The sequence below is a fragment of the Peromyscus californicus genome, unplaced genomic scaffold (assembly GCF_007827085.1).
Source record: "Peromyscus californicus insignis strain IS unplaced genomic scaffold, ASM782708v3 Scaffold_15__1_contigs__length_86483966, whole genome shotgun sequence".
NCBI classification, from domain to species: domain Eukaryota; kingdom Metazoa; phylum Chordata; class Mammalia; order Rodentia; family Cricetidae; genus Peromyscus; species Peromyscus californicus.
Window position 1 is genome coordinate 50,396,010 of NW_026294447.1, and position 21,099 is coordinate 50,417,108.

Genomic DNA, 21,099 nt, shown 5'->3' on the forward strand with positions numbered 1-21,099 from the left:
TGAACAGAAGATCCTTGTTGAGATGTCCCTCAGTGGACAGAGCAAGTGAGAGCTGCTGTGGGATGTTCTGTATGTCAAGTGTGTTGCTGATTGGTCAATAAATAAATCACTGATTGGCCAGTGACCAGGCAGGAGGAAGTATAGGCGGGACAAGGAGGAGAATAAAGCTGGGAAGTGGAAGGCTGAGTCAGAGACACTGCCAGCTGCCATGATGACAAACAGCATGTGAAGATGCTGGTAAGCCACGAGCCATGTGGCAAGGTATAGATTAATAGAAATGGATTAATTTAAGCTGTAAGAACAGTTAGCAAGAAGCCTGCCACGGCCATACAGTTTGTAACCAATATAAGTCTCTGTGTTTACTTGGTTGGGTCTGAGCAGCTGTGGGACTGGCAGGTGAGAGAGATTTGTCCTGACAGTGGGCCAGGCAGGAAAACTCTAGCTACAAATGGTGCCCAACGTGGTGGCAAGAGTTTCCACCTAAAACCTGAGAAAAGATTCTAAAACAGAGCTAAAAACAGCTTCCTAATTGTCTCTCTCAAATGAGTGGCAGCTGCCGGTTTGAGCTACTGGTGGGTTCCTAGTGTGTGCACTCGACCTGCAGTATGGCGGGAATGAGGCCTCTGCAAATGGCACATTAAGCTGCGTGGTGGATTTAGCCTTTGCTAGTACAAAACAAAAAAAGAGGTTTCTGGGCTACACGCTTGCTGGATAAAAGCATAGACCCACGATAGCTCCCAGAGCTGGTGGTAAACGTACTACCGCCATGTTGGGAAGCTGAGGTGGGCAGAGCCAGCAGCCATAGTGCTGTTTCAGTCTTAGAATGCTACAGTTTAAAGCAATAGATTCACAATAAGACAGATTCAGATGTAATTGTTTACAATGTGTGTAAAATATACATAGGCTTGAAAGAGACAAAAAAGGTGATATATACAGTTATAGAAACAAATATATAGTTTTAAAAAATAAAGTCTTTAAAGAGACAGTAAAATTAATATAAAAAATAAGCCACGTGAAGATGAATATTACACAGAGAATCTGGATTGTGTTGTATTTGGGATTTTTAACTGCAGAAAAACATTTGATTGTAAAAGCTGTTGAGTTATGCCAAAATGTATATTTTAAAGGTACCTTGACTTTAAAATTTGGATGTAGGGATGTGTTGCTTTGGAAAGGAGACTCTGCTTTTGTTCCCACAGTAAGCCAGAGGCTATGGGTTTGTTCCAGATTAAGATACATCAGGTTTGACCAGCCAAGACCCCCTGAAAGGTCTCCGATGACACCATGGCCCAGATGATCCAACATCCAGAATGGTTTCAAGGCAACTGGCTCAGACGATACAGCCTCACGGACTACTCCATGATCCTAAAATTTTCTTTGTGTCCCCATAAGATACAGCGCCCCCCTCCAGCAGGAAGTAGTAAGAGAAGCTACGCCCAAATTCCCAAATTATATGTCATTTTACTTTGTTAAGGTTAAAACCTTCCTTTTTGAAAAAAAAAGAAAAGGGGAAGTGCTGTGGGATGTTCTGCATGTCAAGAGTGTTGCTGATTGGCCAATAAATAAATCACTGATTGGCCAGTAGCCAGGCAGGAGGAAGTATAGGTGGGACAAGGAGGAGAATAAAGCTGGGAAGTGGAAGGCTGAGTCAGAGAGACACTGCCAGCTGCCATGATGAGAAACAGCATGTGAAGATGCCAGTAAGCCACTAGTCACGTGGCAAGGTATAGATTAATGGAAATGGATTAATTTAAGCTGTAAGAACAGTTAGTAAGAAGCCTGCCACGGCCATACAGTTTGTAACCAATATAAGTCTCTGTGTTTACTTGGTTGGGTCTGAGCGGCTGTGGGACTGGCAGGTGAGAGAGATTTGTCCTGACTGTGGGCCAGGCAGGAAAACTCTAGCTACAGAGAGCTGAAATGTAACACTTTTCTCTGGAGTAGATTGCTACATTTTTGCAGTTTCTTAGGCCAGAGAAACAGAGCTCTGCTAGGAAGCCTCCTTAGGTAGAGGCCTCCTTACGTAGAGGCCGAGCAAAGCTCAGCTGTAGCGTCCTTCAAGGAGAGGAGCAGGATTGCTATATCCTGCGGGGAGACCATCCCCCATCACACTAGGTATAGGCTGACTCCCCAACAGTCAGGATACCCTTCCCTGCAGAGATCCTGGCAGCTCTAAGACTGATTTTCCCAAACAGTCAGGATACCCTTCCCTGCTGAAGCAGTTCCAGGCTTGACTCTCCTGAGCAGTCAGAAAATTTCCCTTCCAGGGTTGGGTTGCTTCTTTGCAGCACCAGCCATCAGAGCTGTCCTAACCAGCTCCAGGTGTCCAGGACACCTCCAGAGCAGAGGTGTCCAGGATACCTCACCCATCTAGGGTTGGGCTGCCTCCTTGTAGCTCCAGCCACCAGAGCTGTTCTAAGCAGCTCAAGGTGTTGCCTTACTCCCAGGTAGTCAGGACCCCTTTCCTCAGAGCTGCAAAACTCACATTTTGGTTTCAAAACCTGGGACCAAATCCACAGAGTTACAACAAATTTACTTATAAGAACCATGTGTTGAAACCTCTGTTGAAGTACAAGGGCCCGTGCTGAGCTAGCCCCACTCCTTGCCAGCCCTGGGATAAGGGACCTTGATTACCCTGGCACTGGAAAGCTGGCCCTACCCCTAATAGGAAAGCCTGCTCCCCACTTCTTCTGACATACACACACTTGGGAAAGTTGCTCCCACCCCTCACCTCGGGTGTAGGAGAGCTAGCTCTACTCCTAAGCTTCAGAGGGTGGTTCCAGCAGCCTAGTCAGAATAACCCGACTACCACCCAGACACACATCCAGGGCTTTGAGTGGACACTCTCCAACATCTACCCCATGTATAATCCCCTGGAGCATGGGAATGGACTAGTCCTATGGAATCATAACAGCAGGATATCTGAGAGGAGTTTCAGTGAAAGTCCAGTATTGATGGAGTATCAGAAGCCAGAGGCCTTGAACCTGACCAACAACACATTACACAATTAACATTTGCAAGTAAAGCTGTTTGGATAAAAGGACATGATACACATTAGGTACCAAGGCCACCAAGACAAATGAAGAGTTGATGGAGAGGTGGGAAAGATGGAAGAACAAAGTGGAGTTTGTTTCCTTTTGTTTGTTTTTTAATTAATATTATTTGCATTTTTATTTTATTTTATTTTTATATATTTATTTTATTTATTTACTACTTTTTATCTTATTATTTCTTTTTTTTGTTTTCCTTTGGGGGGAGACACTACAAAGGTGAAGGGCAGATACCGAGGAACTGAGAAATAAATGGAATTGTGGTGCATGATGTGAAATTCCCAAAGAATCGATAAAAAGGTGCATTAATAAAAAATTTTAAAAAGGGATGTGGCAATGTCACATCATGAATGCTGAATTGTACTGAAAACCTAAGACAGACACTGAGATTTATGTCTTGTCTCTCCTACTAATTGAGAATACTTTGTCTGGAACTGGGAAGATGTTGTGGCAGTTAGAAGCACTTGCTCTTCATTTAGAAAATTTGGGTTCTGTTCACAGAACACACATGGAGGTCCACAACAGTTTGTCACTACAGTAATGGGAACCAAAACACGCACTTCTGACCTCTCTAAGCACCAGGCATGTACATGATATGCATACATGCAGTGAAAACATGCATGCACAGAAAATGAAATAAGTGAATCTTAATTGAAAAGAATACTTTGGGAGCTTCCTAAACCTCAAGTTCTCTCCCTTAAAAATGGGGAAACGGCTCAGAGGCACACACCTATAATTCTACTACTCAGAAGGCCGAGGTAGAAGAATACTAAATTCCAGGCTATTCTGAGCTAAGTGGTAGACACTGTCCTGCCTAAATAATGAAAATAAAGGGGGAGACCTTGACAACAACATTAAAAATATCTACCATGTGTTGGGCAGAGTAGAAGGTGTTAGGGATATGGAGGAGAATAAACTGACATAATCCCTTCCACTCAAGAATTTACAGTCTAGTGGGGGTTGTCAGGCAGACAATCTGGTTAGATGGAGTAGTGGGTGAAGTTATAGATAGATAAAGGGAAAGACAGACCAAGAGAGTAAATACAGCATCAATCATAGAATAAAACAGTGAAGGGGGAGTGGGAACACAGGTGTTGAGGAAGTACATCTGATTTAAATTTTTAATCACATTTGTGTGTGTGTGTGTGTGTGTGTGTGTGTGTATGCATGTATGAGTATGTCTGCCACAGCATGCATGTGGAAGTCAGAGGACAATTTGTGGCCATCAGTTCTGTCTACCATATAGGATCTATTAATCAAACCCAGGTCATCAGGCTTGGTGGCAACTGCTTTTACTTACTAGATATCTTACTGATCTGGTCTGGAAAGTCCTATTTTTAATAGAGTCATCAGAGCAAAAGATTTCCCTCAGAAAAGGCCATGCATGAAATTAAATTTCATAATGAACACAGAACATTTTGATTGTACACACAAACACTTTAAAGATGTAAGTAATGATTTAAAACAATGCCAAGGTGACATGTACTTCACTATAACTATGTAAAAATGGGCTAGAATAGACTCGTGAGTACCCTTCCTTGCCCCAGACCCCATCCCTGGGCACCAGCCACTCCAGGGAAGACCTGCCCAACTCGGCCCCAGGTTCTGGCCACCGGGCAGGTTCCCTGCTAGGCCCACCAGGAAGGATCCCCTTCTCCAAGACCCCTGGCAGACCCTGCAGTCTCCACGCCCTGCCCCCACGCCCATCCGCCTGAGCCCCAAGCCTCTTCCTGAGACTTAGAGGCCGGCCCCCAGCTCCCATCTTGCTCCGGACTTCCCTTTTGGAACACTGACTTCCCTTTTGGAACACTGGTCTGTCTGAACCAAGTGTGCGGATAAGGCCAAGAACGAACCACAAGGAGATGGGCAGACGTCAAGGCAGAAACATATACAACAAAATGAATAGCAATACAGCATCACCAGGCCCTAGCCCTCCTCCAACACCTAGACCTGAACATCAGAAATTAGAAGAAGCAGAATAAAACAGCCTTATGAATGACATCATGAAGAAGCTAGAGGCTTGCGTAGAGGAAAAGACAAAAAAATGTGAAGAACGCTGTAAACAACTAGAGGAAAGGGCAAACAAATTAGAAGAAATCAATAAAGTCCTGGAAGAAAACAATAAAATACTGAGAGAAAATCAAGAAAAATCAATGAAACAAATGAAGGAAACAGTCCAAGACCTGAAAAGGAAAATAGAAAAAATGAAGAAGACACAAACAGAGGGAATGCTGGAAATAGAAAATCTGAGAAAACGATTGGGAACTTCAGATGCAAGTATAATCAACAGAATGCAAGAGATGGAAGAGAGGATCTCTAGCGTTGAAGATACAGTAGAAGAAATACATTCATCAGTCAAAGAAAACACTAAAGCCAACAAAGTCATGAACCAAAATGTCCAAGAAATTTGGGACACCATGAAAAGACCAAACCTAAGAATAATAGGGGTCGAAGAAGGAGAAGAATACCAACTCAAGGGCACAGAAAATATATTCAACAAGATCATAGAAGAAAACTTTCCCAACTTAAAGAAGGAAATGCCTATGAAGATACAAGAAGCTTATAGAACACCAAACAGACTAGACCCCCAAAAAAAGTCCCCTCGCCACATAATAGTTAAACAACTAAACGTACAGAATAAAGAAAGAATATTAAGAGCAGCAAAGGAAAAACGCCAAGTGACATATAAAGGCAAACCCATCAGAATAACACCCGATTTCTCAATGGAGACTTTGAAAGCCAGAAGAACCTGGACAGATGTAATGCAGACACTAAGAGACCATGGATGTCAACCTAGACTAATATACCCAGCAAAACTTTCAATCACCATAGATGGAGTGAACAAGATATTCCATGACAAAGCCAGATTTAAACAATACTTATCCACAAACCCAGCCCTACAGAAAGCACTAGAAGGAAAATTCCAATCTAAGGAAGTCAGATACACCCTCGAAAACACAGGCAACAGATAAAGCCACAGCAGTAAACCCCAATGAAGAGAAGTACACACACATCACCACCAAAAAATAACAGGAATGAACAATCACTGGTCATTAATTTCCCTCAATATCAATGGACTTAATTCACCTATAAAAAGACATAGGCTTACAGAATGGATACAAAAGCAGGACCCATCTTTCTGCTGCATACAAGAAACACATCTCAAATTCAAAGATAGACACTACCTAAAAATAAAAGGCTGGGAAAAGACTTTCCAATCAAACGGTCTTAAGAAACAAGCGGGTGTAGCCATCCTGATATCCAGCAAAATAGACTTCAAACTAAAATCAATCAAAAGAGATCAAGAAGGGCATTACATACTCATCACAGGAAAGATCCACCAAGATGAAGTCTCAGTTCTGAATATTTATGCCCCAAACACAAGGGCACCCACATATGTAAAAGAAACATTACTAAAGCTTAAATCACATATAAAACCCCACACATTAATAGTGGGAGACCTCAACACCCCACTTTCACCACTGGACAGATCTCCCAAATTGAAACTTAACAGAGAAATAAAGGACTTAACTGATGTCATGACTCAAATGGACTTAATCGATATCTACAGAACATTCCATCCTAACAAAAAAGAATATACCTTCTTCTCAGCACCCCATGGAACCTTCTCTAAAATTGACCACATACTTGGCCACAAAACAAATCTAAACAGATACAAAACAATTGGAATAACCTCCTGTGTTCTATCAGACTACCATGGTCTAAAGTTGGATTTCAACAACAACAAAAACTACAGAAAACCTGCAATCTCATGGAAACTGAATAATACCCAACTGAATCACCAATGGGTTAAGGAAGAAATAAAGAAAGAAATTAAAGACTTCCTAGAGATCAATGAAAATGAAGACACCACATATCCAAATTTATGGGACACTATGAAAGCAGTACTAAGAGGGAAATTCATAGCACTAAATGCCCACATAAATAAGTTGGAGAAATCTCACACTAGAGACTTAACAGCATACCTGAAAGCTCTAGAACAAGAAGAAGCACAGTCTCCCAGGAAAAATAGACGCCAGGAAATTATCAAAGTGAGAGCTGAAATCAATAAAATAGAAACAAAGAGAACAATACAAAAAATTAATGAAACAAAGAGTTGGTTCTTTGAGAAAATCAACAAGATAGACAAGCCCTTATCCAAACTAACCAAAAGACAGAGAGAGAGCATCCAAATCAACAAAATCAGAAATGAAAAGGGGGACATAACAACAGACATTGAGGAAATCCAGAGAATCATCAGGTCATACTTCAAAAACCTCTATTCGACAAAACTGGAAAACCTAAAAGAAATGGATGACTTTCTGGATAGGTACCACATACCTAAGTTAAATCAAGACCAGATAAACTATTTAAATAGTCCAATAACCCCTAATGAAATAGAAACAGTCATTAAAAGTCTCCCAACCAAAAAAGCCCAGGACCAGATGGTTTCAGCGCAGAATTCTACCAGATCTTCAAAGAAGAGTTAATACCAATACTCTCTAAATTGTTCCACACAATAGAAACAGAAGGAACATTACCAAACTCCTTCTACGAGGCTACAATTACCCTAATTCCTAAACCAAACAAGGATACAACAAAGAAAGAGAACTACAGACCGATCTCCCTCATGAACATTGATGCAAAAATACTCAATAAAATACTGGCAAACAGACTCCAAGAACACATCAAAACAATTATCCACCATGATCAAGTAGGATTCATTCCAGGGATGCAAGGGTGGTTCAACATATGAAAGTCCGTCAATGTAATACACCATATAAACAAACTCAAAGAAAAAAACCATATGATCATCTCACTGGATGCAGAAAAGGCATTTGACAAAATCCAACACCCCTTCATGATAAAGGTATTGGAGCGATCAGGAATACAGGGAACATACCTAAACATAATAAAGGCAATTTACAGCAAGCCAACAGCCAACATCAAATTAAATGGAGAGAAACTCAAAGCAATTCCACTAAAATCAGGAACGAGGCAAGGCTGTCCACTCTCCCCATACTTATTCAATATAGTACTTGAAGTTCTAGCCAGAGCAATAAGACAACATAAGGAGATTAAGGGGATACAAATTGGAAAGGAAGAAGTCAAGCTTTCCCTATTTGCAGATGACATGATAGTATACTTGAGCGACCCCAAAGATTCCACCAAGGAACTGATACAGCTTATAAACACCTTCAGCAACATAGCAGGATACAAGATCAACTCAAAAAAATCAGTAGCCCTCCTATATACAATGGACAAAGAAGCGGAGAAGGAAATCAGAGATACATCACCCTTTACTATAGCCACAAATGACATAAAATACCTTGGGGTAACACTAACCAAGCAAGTGAAGGACCTATATGACAAGAACTTTAAGTCCCTGAAAAAAGAAATTGAAGAAGATGTCAGAAAATGGAAAGATCTCCCATGCTCATGGATAGGCAGGACTAACATAGTAAAAATGGCAATCTTACCAAAAGCAATCTACAGATTCAATGCAATCCCCATCAAAATACCAACACAATTCTTCACAGACCTGGAAAAAATAATACTCAACTTCATATGGAAAAACAAAAAACCCAGGATAGCCAAAGGAATCCTGTACAATAACACAACTTCTGGAGGCATCACGATCCCTGACTTCAAGCTCTACTATAGAGCTACAGTAATAAAAACTGCTTGGTACTGGCATAAAAACCGACATGTGGACCAATGGAATCCAATTGAAGACCCTGACATTAATCCGCACACCTATGAACATATGATTTTTGACAAAGAAGCCAAAAGTGCACAATGGAAAAAAGAAAGCATCTTCAACAAATGGTGCTGGCAAAACTGGATATCAACATGTAGAAGACTGCAAATAGATCCATATCTATCACCGTGCACAAAACTTAAGTCCAAGTGGATCAAGGACCTCAACATAAATCCAGCTACTCTGAACCTGCTAGAAGAGAAAGTAGGAAGTAGTCTTGAACGCATTGGCATAGGAGACTACTTCCTAAATAGAACACCAGTAGCACAGACTCTGAGACAAACAATCAATCAATGGGACCTCTTGAAACTGAGAAGCTTTTGTAGAGCAAAGGATACGGTCAACAAGGCAAAGCGACAGCCTACAGAATGGGAAAAGATCTTCACCAACCCCACATCTGACAGAGTATATAATATATTCCAGAATATATAAGGAATTCAAGAAATTAGACATCAAAATGCCCAACAGTCCAATTAAGAAATGGGCTATAGAACTAAACAGAGAATTCTCAACAGAGGAAACTCAAATGGCCGAAAGACATTTAAGGAACTGCTCAACATCCCTAATCATCAGGGAAATGCAAATCAAAACAACTCTGAGATACCACCTTACGCCTGTCAGAATGGCTAAGATCAAAAACACTGAAGACACCTTATGCTGGAGAGGATGTGGAGCTAGGGGAACTCTCCTCCACTGCTGGTGGGAATGCAAGCTTGTACAACCACTTTGGAAATCAATATGGCGCTTTCTTAGAAAATTGGGAATCAATCTCCCCCAAGATCCAGCTATACCACTCTTGGGCATATACCCAAGAAATGCTCAACCACACCATAAGAGCACTTGTTCAGTTATGTTCATATCAGCATTGTTTGTAATAGCCAGAACATGGAAACAACCCAGATGCCCTTCAACTGAAGAATGGATAAACAAAATGTGGTACATATACACAATGGAATACTACTCAGCAGAGAAAAACAATGGCATCATGAGGTTTGCAGACAAATGGATGGATCTAGAAAAAATCATCCTGAGTGAGGTAACCCAGACTCAGAAAGACAAACATGGTATGTACTCACTCATAGCAGGATACTAGACATGAAACAAGGATGACTTGTCTGCTACTCACATCACCAGGGAGGCTACCTGGAAAACAGGACCCCAAGAAAGACACAGGGATCACCCAATGACAGAGAAATGGAATGAGATCTACATGAACAGCCTGGACATGAGTGGGGGTAATGAAAGGCGAGGGTTGAGGGAAAGAGAGCTTGGGGGAGCGGGAGATCCCAGCTGGATCAACAACAGAGAGGGAGAACAAGGAATAGGAGACCATGGTAAATAAAGACCACATGAGAACAGGAAGAAGCAAAGTGCTAGAGAGGCCCACAGAAATCCACAAAGATACCCACACAACAGACTGCTGGCAGTGGTCGAGAGACAGCCCGAACTGACCTACTCTGGTGATGGGATGGCCAAACACCCTAATTGTTGTGCTAGAAACCTCATCCAACTACTGAGGGATCTGGATGCAGAAATCCATGACTAGGCCCCGGGTGGATCTCTGGGAGTCCAATTAGCGAGAATGAGGAGGGTTTATATGAGCGAGAATTGTTGAGACCAAGGTTGGATAAAGCACAGGGACAAATAGCCAAATGAATGGAAACACATGAACTATGAACCAATGGCTGAGGGGTCCCCACTGGATCAGGCCCTCTGAATGGATGAGACAGTTGATTGACTTGATCTGTTTGGGAGGCACCCAGGCAGTGGGACCAGATCTTGTGCTCATTGCATGAGTTGGCTGTTTGAAACCTGGGGCCTATGCAGGATTGTTTGGCTCGGCCTGGGAGGAGGGGACTAGACCTACCTGGACTGAGTCTACCAGGTTGACCTCAGTCTGTGGGGAAGGCTTTGCCCTGGAGGAGATGGGAATGGGGGGCGGGGGTTGGGGGGAAGGTGAGGGGGACGGGAGGGGGGAGAACAAGGGAATCCGTGGCTGATATGTAGAACTGAATTGTATTGCAAAATAAATTAATAAAAAAAAATGGGCTAGAATACTAATTTTAAAACTAAAAATGGAAACTAGAGATGGCTCAGTGTTAAGAGCCTTGTTGCTCTTCCACAGGACCTAGAACCCACATTGTGGCTAATAACTCTGTAACTCCAACAGATGCAATGAACTCTTCTGGATCAGGCATGCATGTATATATGTGCACCTATATAGTACACATAAGGAGATGCAGGCAAAACATCCATAAAAATAAAATAAAATAAATAATTCTACAAATAATTTTTTAAATAAAGAACTAAAACCAAAGTGTTAAGCAATCTGGTCCCAGCTTTGTAAGTCTACCTTTCCTTTCCTATAGTACAAAATCACAAACAAAAAGGGCACAGGCTTCTCATGCATTGTTACTTCAAAACCTAAATTAAGTATATATTTTATATATCAAACAGAATTAGGGACCAAGTTAAAAGAGAGTTAGGGATAAATTATGTGTCTTCCTGGAAAGTTATTCTGTGTTTCTATTGTATTTGTCATCGATTTTTAGATAATCTATGCTTTTTTTATTAACATCTGTTTCTGCTAGCAAGTGCTACATGGATTTTCAAGTGTGTGTGTTGAACTCAAGGCTTTGAGCACAGTAGGTAAGCACTCTCTCACTGAGCCATTATACATGGCCATAGCCCATGACTATTTTAATATTCTGTTTTATTTTATGTTGTTGTTTGATTGCTTAAAAATGCCCCATCTCTTGAACGGAAAGGTCATACCATCACTTACACAAAATGACAACCACAGCATGGTCCTTGTTATACAAGTACTATTTCTTAAGTTCATGTGAGGTGTGCTTCTCTGACATGCTACTTCTGTCAAACTTCAAAAGAACTAATTGGTTTCATATCAGTTGAAGATTGTTGCAGCTGGTCTAAAAAAGGGAGGTAGGCATCAATTATTAACAACACTCACAGAGCATGGCTACCCAGGATGCTCAATGGCTAAATGAAATCTATCTCCCTATCCAGGTACAGACACAATTCCATAGAATCTCACCTTCCTGTCTGGACAGTAGAAAGCACTTGAGAGACTATAGTGCCATTGCATTTATATCAGGCCTTAAAAAGTCCCAAAGTCTATAATACATACAGTTAGTGGACTTTACCAAACTGTCCATGGAAAGAAACAACTTGATTATTTGATTGTCTGAGGGGACCTCTTCACTGGAACAAACAAAGTGGTTCTCCTTCTCACCTAAACAACAACAAAAACAAACAGGTCAAGATAGAAGGACTTACATGAAAAGTACCACATTTTTCAAACTGATAAAACATGTTTTTTCCTTTCTTTTTCTTTTCTTTTCTTTTCTTTTTATTATTCCTGAGACAGGGTTTCTCTGTGTACCCTCTGCTATCCTGGAACTCACTTTGTAAATGAGGCTGGCCTTGAACTCGGTGATATGCCAAGTGCTGGGATTGAAAGTGTGTGCCACCACTGCTGGGTGATAAATCACTTTTTAAAGAACAAACATTAATAGCCGGGCAGTGATGGTGCACGCCTTAGCCTTCAGTCCCAGTACTTAAGAAGCCGAGGAAGGTCAGTCTCTGTGAGTTCAAGGCCAGCATGGTCTACAAAGTGAGTTCCAGGACAGGCAAGGCTACACAGAAAATCCCTGTCTTGAAAAACAAAAGAATTATAAATTTAAAGCTGGGTGTGGAGATGCACATATGCAATTCTAGGTCTCAAGAAATGGAGGCAAGAGGATCAACAGTCAGAAGCCATCCTAGGCTACATGAGATTCTGTCTAAATTACCTTCCCATCCTCCAAGAACAGAATTGTAATTTTGAACTCACTGTGTTTAGAGAAAACCCAAACTGTGCACATTTTTTCTTCTTAAAGATATGCTATTAGGAGTCATAAAAGGAGGGGTTGGCTAAAGCATTAAAATATAGTACAAGGTATGCTAGACCATGATGTCAAGAATGCAGAAGGTGACAAAAACTATGGACTTTACCAAACTCTCCAGTTCCTCACTCTTGTTATAAGCATAAGATGATTAAAAACTGGAGCAAAGTTTTGGGGGTTTTGAGACAAGATTTCATAATTTTGTGCTGGATTGTCTTGAACTTGCTATGTTGCCCAGGATGTACTCAAAATAACTACCATCTTCCTATCTTCACCTATTGAGTGCTGGAATTGCAGATTTACACCATCACACCAGGCTTGAGATGGAATTTTTGCTCTCATAGAGAGCTACTGGCAGGAAGAGGTTGGAAAGAGGATCCTTTCATCTTGCCTTGGAGAAAAGGGGTTGTAATGGGTACAGTGGAAAATGTAACATGTAATCCTATAGTTTGAAACACAGGCTTGGACTCCTACTTAGCAAAAGAACAGGGTTGATTAGTCTGACAGGACAAAGCATGGCATTGTGAGAAAGACTATTATTTTAGGAGCCTTGTTATGGAAAATTCCTTTACACTGTGTGAAGATGTGTTATGGTGATTGGTTTAATAAAAAGCTAAATGGCTAAGAGCTAGGCAGCAGGTCTAGCAGGGACTTCTGGATAGAGAGCTCTGGGAAGAAGAAAGGTAGAGTCTCCAGCCAGATGGAGAGGAAGCCGGATGGGCAGTACAGAGTAAAAGTAACCAAGTTATGTAAAAGAATGTAGATTAAAAGATATGGCTTAATGTAAGTTATAAGAACTAGTTAGGAACAAATCTAAGCTAAGGGTGAGTTTTCATAATCAATAGTAAGCCTGTATCATTTTTTTTTTGTGAGCTGGTGGCTCAAAGAAAAATCTGTCTACATATGGTGTCCAACATCCAGCCACATGTATCCACATAAGGCCTGAGAGAGCTAAAAAAAACATTGAGTCAAATGTACTTTCCTGGCAGGGCATCCTGGTGACAAAGGTCTCTTGGATAGGCTCAGTGTACAGAGACTGCCTGCAGGCTGGAGTTGGCCTCCAGTTCCATGCACCAGCACCAGGCACTAAGGTGAGCCATGCCAGATGGCAGACATAGCTATTTAAGATTCATCTCATGTGATCAGAGAACATTGCAGATGCTTAGTAAAGCCATGTACAGACACAGAAAACCCCTAAAATGGTACAATATGTTTAAAAATGTGCTTAGATGCTTAAGAGAGAAAAGAAAATGGGTATAGACAGCCATAGAAAAAATAACTTAAAATAATAAAGTCTTTAAAATCCTTCTATTATAGAACAGAGCTGTGTTTGGAGTGTTCCATTGGGTTGGAGACTGTAGTTGCAACTACTAGAACTCAAATCAGTGCTTCCACTGCTTGGAAATGGATTGGATTATTTTAAAAAAAAATTCCCTGGAAGGACTTGAATTTTAGACCAGAATTAGAAAATTCAGGATTAGATTTTAGAACTAAGAATAAATTTACTCTATACTGCATATTGATTGGACAACATAAATGTTTCAATGCTGTTCATGAATTTGTGTGTCAGACTATCAGTGTAAGCATGGCAAGTGCAGCATCGGTGTCTGAGAGTTATGTTAAGCATTTTTCAAAGCACTTTCAGATCATACATTTATCTCCTTTATCTGTCCTTGAAAGTGCTCCCAAAATTACTTTTAAGCTATAATAGAATTCTAAAGTCCAAATTTCTTCTCTGCTAAAAAACTAACAAAAAACTTCACTGATTATACTTATTGAATAGATGTGGAAAAAAGAGAAGATAAACAAACAAAAAGCCTAGCTGTTTGGAATTACATACTTTGAGCCATCCACAGGGTTTACATGCCATGTTACAATAATCCCCGCAACACTTTATGACACCTGTACCACTTTAAGAAGCAACCAAAACTCCAGGGAGGCTACCTAGAAAATAGGACCCCAAGAAAGACACAGGGATCACCCAATGACAGAGAAATGGATGAGATCTACATGAACAACATGGACGTGATTGGGGGTAATGAAGGGCAAGGATCGAGAGAAAGAGAGCTTAGGGGAGCGGGAGATCCCAGCTGGATCAAGAACAGAGAGGGAGAACAAGGAATAAAAGACCATGATAAATGAAGACCACATGAGAATAGGAAGAAGCAAAGTGCTAGAGAGGCCCACAGAAATCCACAAAGATACCCCCACAATAGACTACTGGCAATGGTCGAGAGACAGCCTTAACTGACCTACTCTGGTGATAGGATGGGAACACCCTAATTGTCATGCTAGAAACCCCATCCAATGACTGAGGGAACCAGATGCAGAGATTCACGGCCAGGCCCCAGGTGGAGCGCCATTCGTTTGGCTCTTTGTCCCTGTGCTTTATCCAACCTTGGTCTCAACAATTCTCACTCATACAAACCCTCCTCTTTCTTGCTCCCAACATGTTGGTAATTTTAATAAATGCTCTTGTTGATTGCATATGTGAGTGGTGGTCTTTTATGAGATTTCTCATGGACCCTAACAAAAATCAGTGGAAGCCAAAAAAAAAAAAAAAAACCAACCAAACAAACAAACAAAAAACAAAAAAACAAAAAACAAACTACCTGGATATTAACCATCAGAACTACAGGTAAAACAGTTTGCAGTTTTCTTTTTTACCAAGGAAATTATCTGCTTTTTAGACTAACAGTGAAAATAGCATTTCTTTAGCCAAACTAATGGAAACACATGAACTATGAACCAATAGCTGAGGAGCCCCCAACTGGATCAGGCCCTCTGGATAAGTGAGACAGTTGATTAGCTTGATCTGTTTGGGAGGCATCCAGGCAGTGGATGAGTACCGGGTCCTGTACTCAGTGCATGAGTTGGCTGTTTGAAACCTGGGACTTATACAGGGACACTTGGTTCAGCCTGGGAGGAGGGGACTGGCCCTGCCTGGACTGAATCTACCAGGCTGAACTCAATCCTCAGGGGAGTCTTTGCCCTGGAGGAGATGGGAATGGGGGATGGGCTGGGGAGAAGGCGGGGAGGGGGAAGGGGGGAGAACAAGGGAATCCTTGGCTGATATGTAGAATTAAATTAAATTATAAAATTAAAAAAAGATTAAAAAAAAGAAGCAACCAAGATTAGGAACATTGGGCTTACAGGTCATATATCTGACAGTAAATCAGACTAGAGAAAGGTCTATTCTTCATCTCTTCTTCGAGACAACCTTTCAACAACCAGGCCTTCTTTCCATTGTCTTGCACTAAACCTACACCCAAGCCCATCCGCAATGCTCACAGATTCTTTTGACTTCTGCACTTTGCTCAGATTTAAACTCACTTTGAGAGCTCCTTCAAATAAAAGCTATTTCCCATTTGTCTCAATGAAATGAACTGATAGCCCTTGACTTTTGTATCATTTTGTGAGTTAAATATCACATCAACAGCCTCTTTGGATGTTGGGTTATAAAAGATGAGTCAGGGGAAGTCATAAAAAATGTGGCCAGAGACGGAAGCAAATTCCAGTTCTGTGTGTGCCTTTGCCTGAAGGATCCTTCTGTCTAGAAACTCTTAGAGCATAGAGTTGCTAGATTTTAACACTAGGATCATAACAATAATATCTAAGTGTCTCTAGAAAGATGGAACCAGAGATGTGGCATCTTTAACATTTTTAGACATCACAAATGTGTAATTACTGAGGGTATGTCTGCTCCAAATAGAATAAAGAGACACTTTGGAACAAACTTGTAGAACAGTGTCATTTATTATATGCACTCATTTTTCTGCTCACAGTTACACAGGTATAGCAATGAAGATGTAACCAGAAGCAACAAAACTCCTCCCACCACCAATTTAGTTCACATACTGCTGCTGGAAGAGATCAAACATGCTACCCTGCACATAAGGCACTTTACCACTGGGATGATTTCAAGCTAAAAGAAACCAAATTTCCCCCATCAACAGCAAGAGAGTTGATACTGAGTCTGCTCAAATGTATTAAAAGTGTTTATCTTCCATCATTTCCCTCCTGTATATTTCCTAACAGACTTCCTCTGTTTATCATCCCCAAACCCTTTTTCTTCTCTTGTCCTCTCTCCTCAACTTGTTACTTTTCGTTGATAATGGTACATTAACCCATGGGTTTAACCACTTCTTTAGAATCTCACTTCTTTCTACAAAGACCTCAAAGGCACAAAGAATATTGAAATTTACATTCATTTTCTCCTGTTTGTCTGTCTTTCATTAGATCACAAACATCAGCCATAGAATCTAACAGGATAGGATAAAAGTGTTTCTCACTCTATTCTGCCATATTGATCCAAACTTTAGCTGTAGTATGTTACTCTTCCACCTACTTAATTAGATTTACATAAGAACTAAGAATAAGTTTACTTTATACTGCATATTGTTTGTACAACATAATTGTTTCAGTGTTATTATTAAATTTGTCTATGTAAACATATCAGTGTAAATAGCATCCCGATGATTATAGTTTGAAATCAATATTTCTTTGCCTCACATGCAAGCACCTCTATGAAATGTACCAGCTCCCAGTCCTTCCAAATAGTTTAATTGTATCTCTTCTTTCACATCAGATTGAACTATGCACTGCTTCTCTCACATATTCTCAATTTACTACCTCCAAACTATTGTTTATCATGTGTCCTGATACTGCCTTTGAAACATACTCTTTCTCATATGTGCATATGCAAATTTTACCCACTTTAAAGACCTAGACAGACTGTTTGCTTTTATATAAAGCTGGCCCTAACAACCTGCTTTTCCACAGCCAGATACAATCACTCTTTTCTCTGACACCTCTCCTTCTGTGACTCTCCAGTGTTGGCTTATATCCACAGATATGTCAGAAATCCCCTACTACAATGTTTGGAACTAAAAACTGGAACAATTCATATCTAATCAAATTCTGCAACACATTTCTGAATAGAAAGTCTGAATTCTTCTATCTATCCATTTATTAAACACCACTGTATTCTAGCATGCATTCTAGGATGCAGAAAGATCTCAAAAAAGTGTACATGATGAAAGTAGATTTTTTTCCCTTAACAAATTTTTTCTATTCTTAAAGTTTTGTGAACTAATTCTATCCACATAATTTTTTCAGAAAAATTTACTTTGATAGACTGAGAATTCATACATCAAGAAAAAAATTTATATCTGTCCAAATAATAAAATATTTGCCATGATTAATCTGCTGTTAATGGTGAACATTCTATGACTTGGAAGTGACAAAGTGCTATTAAAAAAAGTTTGAATACACAACTTGGTAATAATGGGTTCACAATGACATTACTAGACACCCAGGTCAGAGCATATAGGTAATACATGAAAACAATGGGAAAATACTGTCAAGAAAAAAATATTAAATGGAAAATATTTGAACTGTAAATGAGGAAAGGTTATGAATAAAACTCCTGCAAAGGAGACAGTCTGATACTTACGTTTATTATATACCATTCCTGATGAAAATTCAAACACATTCAAAAGTAAAATCATAACATATATAAGTGGTGATTTCATCTGTTGGAATAAATATAAGTTATTTCTATTCAGTTACTCTGAAAATATTATTTTGCATTTTTAGACATAAAAACAACTACACAAAGGTAAAGAAAACACCCCTTCAAGTTAATAATATTTTTTATCATGGGACAAAAGCAGATAATAAAGAAGGAGGTAGAGTCCTTGCCTAGGAAGCACACAGCCCTGGGTTTAATCCCCAGTGCCCAATTAACAATTGAAAAACCAACAAATCCCTGAAATACATATGCAACATGACAACATTCTAGTTTATCTCCTACTGTGTATTTAAAATATGTAAAATATGGTCATCCTGAGAGACAGAGAGGGTGGGGCTTGGGATTTTCTTCAATACAGGTAACAGTGGGAGAAGTGAGATTCATGATATTAGATTAATTATAAGATCAAGAAGCTGCCTAGATCAGTAAATGCTCTAAGGATGATAAAACTGACAATCCTTTTTTTCTTTTACTATTTTGACAATATTTTGAACACCTAGATTTAGAGGCAGTCTATATGATCCCAAGCTTCCTTGCATGTTCTTGTTGAGTATAGTAAGAATGCAAGTCTCTGGTTCTCTTGATCCAGGGCTTTTCTCAGGGTTATGTTTGCAGCCAAAAGATGTGAGGGAGTTGCAACAGCAGGCCAGTTTCCATGGCGACTCTTCTAAAGTCAGTGTTCTTCCTCTGTGATGCTCATAGCTTGTGTAAGTATCTGTTATAGACTGAGTCATTTATAACAAAACTTACATATTGAAGTCCTAACCCCTAGAATGACATCCTATTTAGAGAATGAGGTCATTGAAAGATACTCTAACTGAAAACATCTAATATCCTTAAAAGCTGGATAAACTTGGGCACAGAGTTACACAAAGAGAAGATAAAGCAAAGACAGGGACAAGACAATCATCTATAAACTCCTGGGAGAGGCCAGACTAGATCATTCTCTCAGGGCCCTCAGTGGAAATCAACCATGGTAACACTTTGACCTCAGACTTCTGACCTCCAGAATTGTGAAAAAACATTCTGTTGTTTAATCTACCCAGTGTATGGTACTTTGTTATGGAACCCTAGGAAATGCTGTTGGACTTTGGGAGTGAAGGAATTAGAAAGAGCTTCATGATGATACTCTGGCTATGCTTCTCTCTCTGAGCAATGATGCCTTTTGTCTCTAACCTAGCAATCTCATGTCTATTGTCAGGACCCAAGAAATAGGTATAAGCCTGACTTGACAACTTCAAGTAGACTGAAATCTCAGGCTCTGGAGGGCTCCTGATAACATGTCAACTAATTAGTATGTTCCCTCCCTCAAAATTTGCTTTGCTTATTTAGGAATATTTATTGGCAGAATGTTCAAATATCCATTGGATTTTGAATTTACCATTTTTATATTTTTAGGAAAGTCTATTTTTTTCTTTACTTCATTATTTTTAGAGAAAGAGTTTCACTGTGCTGGCCTGCAAGTCACTATGGATACCAGTCTGTTCTTCAACCTACAGAGATCCACCTGCCTCTGCCTCCTTGTGCCAGGATCAAAGGCATGCACCATCACAACAACCTTGGAAAAATTGAAAAATTCATGTATTATTTGTTCTCCACAAACTAATGGCAAGGCCCTATTGTTGAAGACAATGCTTACATATCTCAGTGACTACAGATATGTTGAGCTGATCCTAACTAGAGATTTCACCCCTACTCTCTAGAGTTCATGGTACTGAAAGGTACTTATCAAGCTACCAGTAGAGAAAGGTAACCGGAACCCAGCTACAAACCCTGTGACCTACAAAGGTGATCTGCCTGCTCCATGAGATGGAACCCTAACACTGCTCAGCTTGCCAAGAGCCTGAGACTGGATAGGTCATAGGCCTACCATAAAACCAAATAATATTGTTCTGCTAAAGGAACATAGCAATAACATGACTCCTATCAACATTCTGATATAGCCATAGATCAGTGCTTCACTCAGACATCATCAGAGAAACTTTCTCATGTAATAGATGGGAACTAACACAGAGACTCACAATTAGACAATGCACTGAGAGTGAGAGATTTTGGAATATTCAGTCCTAAATGGGATGTCTTCATCAAAACACTCCCCTTAGGGCTCAAGGAGCTCTGCACATGAGGAGGTGGGAAGATTTTAAGAGCTAGAACGGATGGATCACTCCAAGCAATGTCTTCCAGACACAACAGAACAGATCCACAGGATATGAACTCACAGAAATTATGGCAGCATGCACAGGACCTGGACAGGTTTAAGCCAGATGGGATCCCAGTATGAAGGAGGGGAGTGGACATGGGCTCCCATCCCTAACCAAAAAGCTATTGCCCGTTGACATCAGCTTGCATAGGAAAAATTAATTTCCTTCAATGGAGTCTCACTGGGTATGTTAACCAAACTTAAGGGTAGGTTCCATGCTTAGTAGTAGATGGCCAACACAAAACAAAACAAACTCAATGACATTTTTTTGTGGACTTTTGGTCTCATATTGCTTTGTTTAGGCATATTTTTTTGATCCTACTGGTTTTTGGCTTATATATAATGGTTTCCAATTTGGGGGTTTTATGGTTTTGTGTATCTGTGTATGTGTGTTTCTTGTGTTTTTTCTCTTTCATTTACTTGTATGATTTTTAAAGGGAGAGAGGCTAAAAAAGGCATGGAGTTCGGTGGAGAGATGATACAGATCAAGGAGGAGATGGAGGAGGGGAAACTGTGATCATAATTTTTTGTATGAAAACATTTTTTTATTTAAAAAGTCCACGTTTTCAGTCACCTTAAGAAACAAGTTGTCACAGGGAAGATGAAACAACTAGTATGATAAAGTATACCAGCATGGTGCTTGCTCAATT

The 21,099-nt window shown here is 40.1% G+C and overlaps 1 protein-coding gene across 1 annotated transcript in view; it reads right to left on the minus strand.

Moving 5' to 3' along the window:
• LOC128110625 (cation channel sperm-associated auxiliary subunit beta-like) overlaps positions 1-18,250 on the minus strand; it is a 195,021-nt gene extending 176,771 nt beyond the window's left edge. Inside the window, exons 1-2 of the mRNA XM_052738258.1 lie at positions 18,172-18,250; positions 11,976-12,064 (exon numbers count right to left, since the gene is read on the minus strand). Coding sequence (XP_052594218.1) covers positions 11,976-12,064; positions 18,172-18,250 — 168 coding nt within the window. The remainder of the gene's footprint in view (positions 1-11,975; positions 12,065-18,171) is intronic.
• Positions 18,251-21,099: the final 2,849 nt, after the last annotated feature.